Source organism: Drosophila grimshawi, unplaced genomic scaffold (assembly GCF_018153295.1).
Source record: "Drosophila grimshawi isolate 15287-2541.00 unplaced genomic scaffold, ASM1815329v1 contig_1377, whole genome shotgun sequence".
NCBI classification, from domain to species: Eukaryota; Metazoa; Arthropoda; class Insecta; order Diptera; family Drosophilidae; genus Drosophila; species Drosophila grimshawi.
In genome coordinates this window covers 12,350,523-12,363,871 of record NW_025062900.1, presented here as the reverse complement: position 1 = coordinate 12,363,871, position 13,349 = coordinate 12,350,523, and the positions used below count along the sequence as shown (strand labels likewise).

General features: G+C 36.5%; 1 protein-coding gene across 11 annotated transcripts in view; it reads left to right on the top strand.

Annotated features, from left to right (window-relative positions):
• The window catches only part of LOC6561615 (GTPase-activating protein skywalker), a 48,218-nt gene that overhangs the window by 31,010 nt on the left and 3,859 nt on the right, over window positions 1–13,349 (top strand). For 6 of the 11 annotated variants that reach the window (XM_032736580.2, XM_032736589.2, XM_032736582.2 and 3 more), the window contains exons 3-7: window positions 6,079–6,281; window positions 6,371–6,575; window positions 12,122–12,246; window positions 12,332–12,660; window positions 12,737–12,908. In XM_032736580.2, coding sequence (XP_032592471.1) covers window positions 6,079–6,281; window positions 6,371–6,575; window positions 12,122–12,246; window positions 12,332–12,660; window positions 12,737–12,908 — 1,034 coding nt within the window. Of the gene's footprint in view, window positions 1–2,261; window positions 2,925–6,078; window positions 6,282–6,370; window positions 6,576–12,121; window positions 12,247–12,331; window positions 12,661–12,736; window positions 12,909–13,349 lie in introns of those variants that run through there. The other 5 variants (XM_032736578.1, XM_032736581.2, XM_032736584.1 and 2 more) reach the window with 1 other exon arrangement.

Here is a 13,349-nt window from a genome sequence, read left to right as displayed (position 1 = left end):
GAGGAGGCGACTTATGTTCCATAAAGATATCATATATTATAAATTGTCGTAATTTCAATTAATCAATTAGTTTTACGACGTACTCGATTAATCTCAGAAGTGCCTTCAATTTATATAACACGAACTTTTTGACTGATAAGTGTGCATTTTGATATTGATTTGAAGACACTCGATCGTTGTTGCTGCCATAAATTAGGTCAGCAAAAATATATAAGTATATTATTTTGAAGTAAAATTGATTTATTATCAGTCATATGCGATTTTCTCATTCTCTCCAGTTACATAAAAGTTTTGTGTGTACGAAAAGCCTTCAACTGATAAGAGAATTACTACTCGTAGAATGTTTTACATCTCTGTAGCACCAGTTGAGTAAATATCGTTTGTTTGACAAGCACCTATCTAGCTGGTATTTATCTAAGAGCAAATTAGTTATAAACTTGATATGCGTCATTTGATATGCATTTGAGTTAGTTGCCCAAGGCAATTGCTGTACAAACGTGACGAAAATTTGTTGTTTACGAGACGTTTAATCGCACAGGGCTTATGTACACATCGACTCATCATCATACACCAGATATGCCATATCTGTATTTAGGCATATAATATTTTTTAGAGGTGTTGGCCAAGATATATATCTTCTTTTCTAGTTGTCGCAAATATTTGTTTGACGCAGCAGCGCCAATAATTTTAATGGTAAAATCTGTTTACGTGTGACTGATACAGGCATTTCTACAAAATTGCCAATGTTTTTCATGTTCTTCTATATATATATATATATGTATATATATGTGTATTCGGACGGGTTGCCCAATTAATCATTTGACTTCTGTCTGTTTCTCGTTCGCTTGAAACCCCAAAGAGCATAATTTTTCACAATGACCACGCGTTGTTTATTTTCAATTTTCTCATATAATGAAACGCTTTTCTATATACAATTAGTATATATGGTGTATATATATGCATTTATTTATACACCTTGGTAAACAAGAGATTTCACGTTCCTTCGCTGACGAAACATGTGAAAACCAAATTTATATTCAAGAATCGTATAACTAATGCATAAAGGTGTAAATATAAATACAATCAGCGAATGGGAAACGGCAATTAAAACAATTTTAGTTGCCTTACCTTTTGTTGTTGTGGATTTGTTTGTTGGTACTGAAAAGCGTTTCGCAGCACAGGAAATAGGGAAATATCACGTGAGGTTAACCAAAACATTGTCGTTGTTTACAGTTTTACGTATTTCAGGTAGTGAATGAAACAATAATCATGGGAGAATATTTGGAGCATGTGGGTATTACTGAACAATAGCTTTCATATTTGAAAAACTCGTAATAAACGAAAGATGAATGGAATTGTAATTATAAATTTAAATTCCATTTGAATTGACTTGGAATTAGAAAGCATTTTTCACTTCTTCACTTGTTTAATGCATCTTAACCTTGCCTTAGATATTCATCCATCCGCTAATGCAGAAAAGTTCCACAAATATTTCAACGGTTTTCCCGCTTTCCCGCAAAGCTCATAAATCTAATTTGCTACCGAAAATAAAACTTGGCCGTAAACAAATTTCATGAGGCATTTCTCAACCTGAGCTCATTACGTTAAGTTGCAGTCATTTTTTATTAAAATTTTTGTTGTTGTTCATTTTGATAGCAACATTCTTGCGGCTTTCCAAGCATTTTCTTGTGTATGTTTGCATTGTTGCCAAATCGTAAGCTTACGAAATTTCCCCCACTTTACATTGGGTGGGCTATTAATAAAACCGTTTATACAGAGATTCGGGTCGTGTTCTCTCTCTCTCTCTCTCTCTCTCTCGTTATCTTTCTTTTCATTCTCGTCTCTTCCGTCATGAGAGTTATACCTGTCAATGGGCGAGCAACAGGCAGTCAGAACGAAAACAGAGAACAGCTGTTCACGCTGTCGACGTCGTTGTCAGCGTTGACGGCGCCACAAAAACTCACAATAAGAAAGAAAAATCAAATAGCGAGCGCATCGCCGCAGCACGCAAAGAAGAAAATAAACATACAAACACACACACACCCACCCACAGAGAGAGAGAGAGAGAGAAGCTAAAAAGCTTCAACGAAGCTTGCACGCGCCAGGTTGTGATCGCCCACCGCATTGCCGCTCGCCCATATTTAATGACAACACGCTCTGCTGCTCTCACTAACTGGCCGGGCACGCGCTCTCTCACCCCATTATTGGGGGAGCTTTCGGTTTCATTCACCGCAAGAAACCGGCCTGTCTGATGAGAACATTAAACGCATTCGAACGCGTCGCACGTAGGCCTACGGAATTTTTGAGTTTCTCGCTTTTCAATTCGCTTCAATTTCGTATTGACAAATCGAACCATTTTAATGTAATTGTTCAACTCGTGCGCAGGCCAAGGATTATAAAATATACAAAACCAAATTGAATGCAAAAATTATTTAAAGCATTGATGTCCAAAATGAAAATTAAATAAAATGTGAATTGATAAATTTGCATTTGCTGCTAATTAAATTCAAGTGCTGCGCCGCTCGCTCGCTCGCACAACGAATAATTAACGAAGCAGGCAAATTGCAGAGCGCAATAAATTCAAAACAATAAAAACAAAAGACACCCAAAAATCTACATAATTGTATTTGTTGTGGCTGTGAAACAAAAACAAAAACGAATAAAATAAACGTACCTAAAATAAGAAAAAATACACACCAAAACAAGCAAATTAAACCAAAAAAACAAAAAAAAAAGCGACGAATAAAATAAATCAAAGATGGTTGGCAAAGTTTTGGGCATACGAGAGTTGGAGCAGTTAAGCAGCCGCCGCAGTAGCGTCTACGTTGATCCCGAGTGCGAAAAGTTCTTTGAGCTGCCCGTCTTCATAGCGGCCAGCTCGAATGATATAACAACCAAGTGTCAGTGCTTTCAGTTCAGTCCAGGTAATAATAATAAACACTCCACGCATCACATAAGCATTAGCACAGCAAACAGTGCCAAACACAAAAATAAATAAATAAATAAATTTAAGCAAATAAAAACATCTGCTAATAAAACTAGCTAATTATAAGTGTAAGCACAATACATTGTTTAAAATTGTAAGTTTCTGGGGCTGAGATGCAAGTTTAACTCAGATTGGTTGTAAACTTGTCAGCATTTATTGAAGTTTAAGCAGCTTTGTCAAATGGCCAGTTGAAATATATTCACCAAACTAGCCATTCATCAACTTTATGGGATTCTACAACAAAATCTACACACTAACAAAAAACTTGTTGGGGTTTTATTTATTTTTTTTTTTTTGATTAGTTGAAATTGAGTTTTATTATGTTATAGAGTTGACTTAATTTACTTCCGATATAACAAATAATATAACATACTAAACACAGACATTTACTCATTTCATTCGATAAGACCATTTTATATTGTTGAGCGTTTATTCCTGCTATAATAATAATAAATAATTTATGCGAGATTCCCCAACCCATTTCAACATCATTAAACCTCAAATCACGTTTTTATCTCTATTGCAAAGCTGTTGATTGAAATTTGAACTATTTTCAATGTGTTTATTTAAAATGTGTAGCAACTAATTATGAACCGTTTTGTGTGTTTATATTTCACACGATTCCACCAACAACAGTTTAGTATTCCGCTTACAATGAAATTGATTGCGCTGATAGGAAAATTACCGCATCAACAGTTGTATGAAATCCGGCAAACGTATGTGTATCTCTATTTTTGTGTCTATATATCTACGATATTCTCTCATATTCTCATTTTCATATCGCGTCTCTTCCAAATGCAAATGTGCAGAGGCGTAGATTAATTACACAAACACAGAGACACACACAAAAAAAACTGAGCGCTATAAATGCAAACGATGCTCGCTCAATTATACCAGTTTTTATTGTTATTGCATTTAGAAAATTCGTCATCCCCCTCAGATCCATATTTAGAGCCATATAAGTATATCAGGCGAGCGTCACTTGATATTTTCAGCCAAGCAAATAGATGTGCCACAACAATCTTGGTTAAGTGATATTAATAAGCATTGGTTTTTAAAGGCGCAGTAGTAATAAAAAAATAAAAAAAAAAACATATATATATATATATACATAAGGTTAAACATGGAGCAGAGCCCGACTGTAATCTGTTGTATCTGTTGTGATTCGTGAAAAATTAGCAAGTTGGCCCTCGATGACTGGCGCTGGGTTTGGCACGTTATCAGTACGCCAAGCGGACCTGGGGCCGAAACAACAACAACAAAAAGAATAACAAACAATGCGAATGAAAGCGATAAGGGGACGAGCGAGTGGCATGCAAAAATCGATCAGCTGTCGCTTGGCCGCGTAATGAGACATGTACCCAATGCACAATCAATTACCGGCCGCCTCGATAATATAATCAATATGGCAGCTCCACTTAAAAAAAAAAAAGAGAGACTTCTCCGCCCACTTCTCCTGCTGCTCGCACTTGCCCCCACACATGGCATTGAAGTGTTGCGGGTCTTGTGCTTTATCGATGGCGTCAATTGAGGAGGTGCCTCCAACAGCCTGCTGACCAGCAGCGATAAGTTTTTCATTATAGAGTTGACCACAAAATACTCCAAAATATCGAAGAAACAATCGATCTACAAATGCTTGCTTTTGATATTTTGATATTTGATATTTCATTAGTTCGTTGAGGAGAAGGTGCTTAAGTTTATTTTGTTAATTCCCAGATAGTATTCATTTAGAACAGCGTTTAATGTATACAGATTTTATGCATTAAGTAATAATTGTTTTACATCTACGTAACTTGCTATCTCTATTCCGATTGCATTTCTAATTAATGATTTAGATGCCTTCTAAATTACATGTATCGTTTACATGGAAATCTTATTAATTATCCGCAAATTACAATAATCCACATTTGATCAGTTAAGCACATCCATTTCGTCATTGAAATAATTGAATTCAGTCTAACTTAATGTTTACCTCGGATTGCATTAAATGCAAAGAATGTCACTAAAATAAATACGACTGATTTGTTCTCTATAAGTTCAATAATAACAATCTTGAGTGTCTTGATTTTAATTAATTTAATCAATTAATTCAATTTCATTTACCTTACAATTTTCGTTTGTAAATAAAAGTTGATTAATGTTTGTAATTTGTTTGTTAACTTACATTGTTGAATTTTATTTAAAAGTACTCAACATCAAACAAAATGCAATAAGCACACACACAAACACATACATACAAACACACACTCTGATATACACAGAAATTGATTGTAAAACTCAAGTACTTTATTTGGCACAGTGGCCGAATGGGCGTATGAGTAATATTTCTGTTCTTTTTGATAAATTTTACTTACTTATCTGAGCTCAACTTTGCTTATTTCGATTAACTTTGGGTGCGCCACAGTATCTGCGGCCTCCAGCTGCAAGTTCAATTGGTTTACTATGACTTCAGGGCAACTGTTTGGGGCAAGCATTCATTTTTTTATCAATCATAATGTCATAAAAGGACTTAAGTGCTCTAGCAAAAGCAGCAGCGACAATTGACCAACACTTATCAGCCGCCACTTGAATTGACCAACGGACTTTTGATGTATATAATAAAATGTACGATACCATATACCTAATTATATATATATATATATATGTATTCTCTATATATTTTGTTATGTATAACTTCGCTGTTGCATGATTGGTCTTATTATTTTACTTAAAATGAGCAAGAAAAGTCTGAGAACGGTAACTTTAATTACTAAGAACTACAAAGAACATAATTAATAAGAGCTGCAAACTTCAGGACGATTGCTTATTAATGACTAATTAGTAATATGGCATTTTATATATGTATAGTTGCATACTTTAAAATGTATATTTAATCGGCAGAATAAATGTTGATAATCTATATAGTATACATCTTAAGCAGCAGAACAGAGTATCCACTAGTCGTGCACTAGTCTAGTTTTTCAAAATGAGTATTAACTTTAACAAATTACTTATTGTTAAACAGTAGAGTTCGTGACCTATCCTAAGTGAAATTCACTTGACTGACTGATTAAATTGTTTGCATTGTGCTTGTTTTGTGTTTGCTCTTCCAGGTAAAGAGCCGGCGCTGCGCTCATTCACCGAAATACAGCAGCTTCTGCAGCAGTCTAAGAAGCGCGATGTTAAGAATATACTCAGAGAGAACTCGTGGCCAATTAACTCGCCGATACGCTCACAATTGTGGCCAGCACTGTGCGCCCAGCATTTGACCAAGCAAAATATCCTGGATGGCTTCTACTGGGAGATGGTGCATCAGGTAAGGCAATCAATAACAACAACAGAAAATCAATATTTTCACCCCCCAAAAAAAAAGATGTATTCTAATTTCGATACATTTATTTTTAGGTCTTTGGCACCACGGAACTGTCGGAGAAGCCCATCATGCTGCCCGCATTTGTGGATGCCACACACTGTTTGCCGTATCATTTGACTAGCACGGGACGCGCCGTTGCCGATCGCATTGTGAATGTGCTCGGCTATGATTGCCCCGACATTACCTACAGTCCAGTATTGTATCCAATTGCAGCGTTACTTTTGCATTTCATGTCGGGTAAGTTGTTGAACTTTTCGTTCTCCCATCCAAATAGCGCACGTGACTGAATACCATTTATTTATTTATTTTTTTTGTTATATCCAAATGCATATTTGACTTTGAGACAGAAAAGCACTCGTTTGTTGTGTGTATTCGTTTTATTCGTTACATGCCATACGCACTTGAGGCCTCAGCTAGCACTCGCATTCGCTTGTATTCACTCAGTTTCAGTTTGTTCAATATTTGTTTTTGTGATTATTATCGTTTTGTTGCTGTTGCTGTTGCTTTTATCGCTTCAACAAATAAATAAATATACAAGTAATTGGCACAATTGTAAATCGACAACGTTTGCTAGCTCCTCAAGTAACTCGCAGCTTAACGCAAATTGATGTATCGTGATTTTTGTAGCTAATTGCCTTCGTCAACAAGCAATGAGCCAATAATTTTGAGTAATTTCAAATACACTCTTGATATCAACAACATAAGGCTGATAGCCCTTTAAACATGTGAATTTTATCAATAATATTATTATGATTATGGATAGGCAATGTGTCCTTTAACTTCCATTGTGCCTCCTCAGAGCCTTGAGCTCTACTTTTGGATTGAGATGTTTCGTATCTTTTTGTATCTTGTTTGTTTAATGATGTGTTTGCTCGAAGCCCAATTTCCTTTGGGAACCAATAGATAGAAGATAGTAGAGCATGGGGCATATCTTGATAAATATCTTATGTGCTTAAGGAAACAATAAAACATTTAATAAATTCAAGCTATCACCTCATTTCATGTGAACTTGTGCAATATTGTGTTTGAAAAGCGGAAAAGGTCTCCCATTTAGTTTCAATGACAACCTTTAGCTGCTTCGATTCCGATTCCGATTTCCCACTTGCCTTAGATTACAAATGACAGATGCAGGGCCGTTTGTAACCCCCATCGTGACATGTAATGCTAATCATTAGCCGGAATAAAAGGCTACGTAATCAAATTAATCGCTGCTGAACTCTGAACACCCCCCACATTAGTTGTGCAAGTTCTATAAAAATGTCTAACTTTAATAATCCCAGCAATATTTGAGAATATTGATTATAAGAATATTGATTATAATCGGCATACTTTCTTATGTTATACATTTAAAAGGGGGCAGACTTCTGCCCCCTAACTTGGCATTGGCATACGATGAATATTACGACGTTACTTGAGAGAGGCACATGACTTCAAAATACCGCAAACCCAGCTGTCCGCCTGATAAAGCTGCGCCTGATAAGCTCGTCTCGGGCGTAAGGTGAACGAGAAGAGACTCGAAAAATTGACAACGTCGTTTTTTGTTTTGCTTTCTGGTTGACTGGGTCTGCTCGCTGTCTCCCATTTTTGGAGGTTTGTTTACACGGCTCAACAAAAAAGTGATAGAGCGTCTACAGATTGTGATTTCGCTGCAGATTCAAGGTACACAAGTCGCCACAATCGCTATAAATAGTTTGCCACCCTGCTCAAATAGAACAAAGGTCCGTTGTTTATGTACGAAATAAACAAAACAGAAAATGGAAAACAAGTATATGGTCCTAGTGCCCTGAAGGACACAGGGGGCGGGCGCCGAGCCTGTACAAACATTCCACATTCATTGAGTCAACAAACAAAAGTACTGCATAATAATTGGCAATAAAAATTTGAGCTGTATTTTCAATAAGCATTTTGTGCAATTCAAGTTCAAGAATTACATAAACAAAGTATAAAAATGTTCGAGACATATGTGCTTTATACATTTGTATATAAATATCTGTGTATATATCGATATCAAGCCCATATTGACGATTTGTATTACTTGTCGGCGGCAATCTTGTTGACGTCATTGACTGGTTATCGTTGTCGTCTTTGTTGAATTTTATGCAAATGTTCTTTTTTTTTATTTCGCCACTTAAATAAGTGTAACAGATCAACGGCACAAGACTACAAATTTTGCAGTACAGTAGTTGCTCGACAGATGCAACTTTTGGAAAATCGAATAATGAATGTTCCTATTTAGAATTGTTTAAAAAATTTTATTTACTTCGGTTCAAAAATTTGTAATACTAAAAATGTGTTTGGCATCAAATTAAAACAAACTTAAAGCCGTAACTTTCGATGATGAACTTGTTTTTGATTGTTAAATCAATTAGAATTTATTTGTGCTCGAACTGAAAAACACGTTTATATTTGCAGTGACCACTGTAGCCATTTCTTCTCAATTTGGCATGCGACACAGTTTTTTTTGTTTCGCTCCACATTGCCCAAGATCTAGAAATTTAATTGTAGTTTATTTTTAGCTTGTCGTATCAAGCGCAAGTGACGCCAACACGTTAGCATAAAACTCACATAAAATTAAATTAGGCAAACCCATTCGTATTCGCATTCACATTCATATTCACATTCGGATACCGCCATATCCCATATCACATATACCCATTCCCGAACGCAACGAAGCCAAACAAATGAGTACCTTTTTATATATATATATATATATATATTATGTACATATCATCTTTGCGAGTGCGTTTGCTTTTGTTTTATGGCTGTTTGTTATTCTGTTGTTCTGCTCGGTACTGTTCTGTTCTCTGATTATGCCCAACCCAAACATTGTCGAGCTATGCATATTTGTTTTTGCACGGCTTTTATATGAACGAACTGGCAGGAGGCAGCACTCCACCCACGAACCCACCTTTCCACAAATACAACCGGAGCACTAAGTGCTCTGAGAGTCAATTTAACGCACTGAGCACTTCAATAATGTATAGCTTAAGGGGTGAAGTAGTGCTTTCGATTTGCATATTCATTAATTCAAATCCGTCGAAGCCCAAGCACACTAATACAAGCACGCATCCTCGCTCTCTCTCTCTCTCTCTGTCTCTCTCTCTCTCTCGCTCTCTCTCACGGTGCATTAATGCATTGGTGTGTGCAGAGAGCTTTGCCCAATACTCAAATGCGGAGAGTGATTTTCATATTTAAATCGTGGAGTTCGCTTTGGCCTTGGCAAATGCATAGAAAGGTAAACATCAACTAGACAAACGGATTTGGAAATAGTTTAAAAAAACACACAAATATTCAACTCTAAACATCTTTGACTAAAATTTGATTAACATAAAAAAAATGTTAATAAAGTTGCTAAGCTGAAATGAAATGCTTACTTAATAATGTAGTGCAATTGCCATCAATTCAATTTCAATTAGCGTGTCTGCTATATGAAAATAGCCAAATTAATTGTTGATGACTTTAATTTAAATGTTGTTTATGCTTGCCGCATCTATTTTGGTCTTTAAAAAATTGTATATGTTGTTGTTTTAGTTTGCAGGCCGCATAATTAAAAAGTTGGTGTGCTGCAGTTTATCAAAGTTGTGTACACATGATTAACCAAGTACAACAAAACACTACTCTACCTCACTGTATATCTCCTCATACCCCGCTGTACACGTGTAAGTTTACTGACGGCAAATGGGAACGTGAAACGGGCTGCGATTTCCTCAACCAGTTTTATTATTGTTATTGTGCTACTGCCTGCTTATCGGTTCAATTGGTGTCATAAAATTAAAGTCCGCACACCCAATCGCACCCCCCTTGGCTTAATCGGGCTATTGTCTGTGGACGGAGTGACTATTGCAGCTAATAAGTAAAACTATTTACTGGCAAACAGAGCAATTAATGTCTAAAGCGTAACGATTAAAAAACAAACTCAAGATAAACTCAGATTTCGCATATATAAAACAAGTTACAGCTGTGCTTTAAATAGACCACAAAACGATTATAAAATGCATGATAAAAATACGCTAAACAAACAGTGCAGTATGAAGTTGCTCCTTATCAGAGTTTTGTGTGTGGAAGTTTCCTCAAGTGATAAGCTGGCAGCTTATATATGCCGACAGATACCAGAAATGAAGTACAGCTCCACTGTGATACTTTGTGTCCTACAACTTCGATGTGTATCTTTGAACAGTTTGAGCAGTTTGTCCAGTCCAGCAGTTTGATAACAATGGAAATTATACAATCAAATTACTAAGAGCAATCATTAACCAAGGCATACTGCCGTACACCGAAACGAACCGGCGCAAACTGCACTTTGTAGCTGATAAGCCACCAGCTGATAAGCCCTAAAGCCGGTCCGCTGCACATATGTAGGAAATTGCTTTGTTTATGTGCAAATCAATGCAACTTAGAAGTTGTTATCAGCATTCACACATTTATATTATTAAATGTCGCTGTTAAGACAAAGCGATATCTAAGTGGCACTTAAATGCGCCTGAACTGCAGCTGATTGTTCATTTAATTGGTCGCAAACAACAACAATAAAAATATACAAAATATAAAACTAAAAAATCACTTGCAATTGCATTTTAAAAGTCAGTCAACACATAAAAAATGTTTATTAGTGATTTTTTGTTGTTTCATATTATATGCTATTCGTTTTGTACACAGTTAACGCTGCTAATGAGCCACACACGAATCCCAACTGCGACACGCAAATATACGAAAAAATATCCAGAACAAAATAAACAACTCACACACAACTCGAGAGCTATTTTTAACATCGTTATTTGCACTTGTCTCGGCGATCTTAACATAAATCAAGTAAATTCGGGAGGCGCGAAGAGCGGCACAACAAATGACTAATTTGATAAACAAAGTGTGCGGCAGTTAATTATGATAAAATCGCAAAAGCGACTTTTGAAAAACGTACTTATTAAAAATCAAATGCCAGTTTAAGCTCTGCTCTCAGTTCAGGGCGGTCAAAGTGCACATCCAAGCCAAATTGCTGCATATATTTGTATGCTCTCTAGTTTATAGAGCTGGATAGGGTATTTCGACTGAGCAGCATTTAAAAAAAATGTTATAACACATCTGTAAGGCATAATAATAACTTAAGTTATTTATACATTTATACTAGAGATAAATACTTTTCAAAAAATATTGCTAAAAAACAGAAATTGCTCCACAAATTATGCTGATGCTTTTATTTTCAAGCTAAATTTGCTGATGTGAATTCATTCTCAGATAAATGTTTATTTTATAGAAAAGCATTTATGGGTGATACTCTATATATACAGGGTATATTGAGTGTCAAGCACTTTCCTTGAACTCTAATGTGTATTACGTTCACGCTAGTCAATGCAACAAAGTGCTGCGTCATTACGGTAACGCCCTCGAGGCTCTGCACCTCTACCGCAATCACAACCAGCGCCACCTCAAACCACAGAGCGTTCGTCAACCACAGCCAGAGCCTGAGCAGCTTGCGACGATGTGCTTAGAACGTGGAACGACCTCTGGAAGCTGCAGTGAAAATTGCAAATTTGAAATTGTGCAATTCAATTAGAGACACAAAGCATACTCATATAGGGAGGGGGGGAGTGTAAGAGGGGCAGTGAGTGGGATGAACTTGGTCGCTAAGGTTGGGCCTGTTATTAAGCCTCCAGTTAATTGCCGGGCAAATGAAATTCAATAGCGCAATAGATATTTACACAATATTACGTGAAAATTGCAAAGTATAAAAAAAAAAATGAAAATAGCAAATCAAACAAATTGTTTTCTCTTTTATCTTGTTGCAGAGGAGGAAGCCTATGTGTGCCTGGCCGGACTTGTGGGCAGCAAGGAGAAGACATTCATCAATCAAACCAAACTGCAGAATGAGGTCACCTGGAAGACAGTCATGCAGATAGCCAAAAAGCACACAGTATGTTGTTACACATAAGACTTACTTAGTTAGTTACTTACTTACGGTGATTAATCTTAATCGTGATTTATCTTGTTAATTGTAGAAAAGTGCCATTGCGTATTTCCAACGCATCTGTCCGGGGCAGAAGCTGGAGCGCGTCTTTATGGACTGGTGCTGGTGGATATTAGCTGGTCTACCCTTTCAGCATTTGGTGCGAATTATGGATTGCTATTTTCATGAGGGCATCAAGGTGCTATACCGCGTCGCCCTGGTCATACTCAATCTCTTCCACAAGGAATGCCAGTCAAACAACGAATGGAGTCCGGATAATATTAAAAACGACATTGGCAATGCGCTTATCAAGTTCTGCAAAAAGATACCAGTATCGCCGGCGAAGCTGCTCCATGCCGCTTTTAGTATTAGGGGACTCAGGTGCGATTCTTGTTTTTGCATATTCTATCTTGTTGAATAAATAAATAAACTTAATGTTTTCTCTCTCGATTTGCAGTACCCAGTATATTTCTAGAATATTTATCAAGACTGAAATGCTACTAAAAAGCCGATCCGTGCTTAATAGCGGTTCGAAGCAATTAATCAAATCGCGTTCAAGTGATAATCTGCCCACTAGTCAGTCGCAGGTCAACATCCAGATGATGTCGCACACATTGACCATCCGTGAGGTGAGTTGACCACAAACCACCCTTTTCGCAATACCACCTAAAACAACACAAACAGAACCCGACCCAAAAAAAAAAAACTGAAAACTGAAAACCACACAAACCACAGCTAGGCGGCTACACATATAAGAACACTTATAAGAACACCTATATAGTACTACTATTAAACCCTACTCAAAGATCTTTGGAACTGCATCCAGTTCAGTTCCTTTCATTATAAGACCTTAGTTCAACTTTAGCTTTAGGTTTAGTGAAATACGAAACAAAACATGGTTATCCTTTCTCCAAACAGCACAGCACTGCACACATTTATAACTTATATCTATTTATATTATGGTAAAACTGTACAACTTTTCTATTGATTTATTGTTTTTGTGTTCTTCCAAAACTCGCACAACATCTCAACAACAACAACTCAACTCAATTGATAAAAAACAAAAAAAA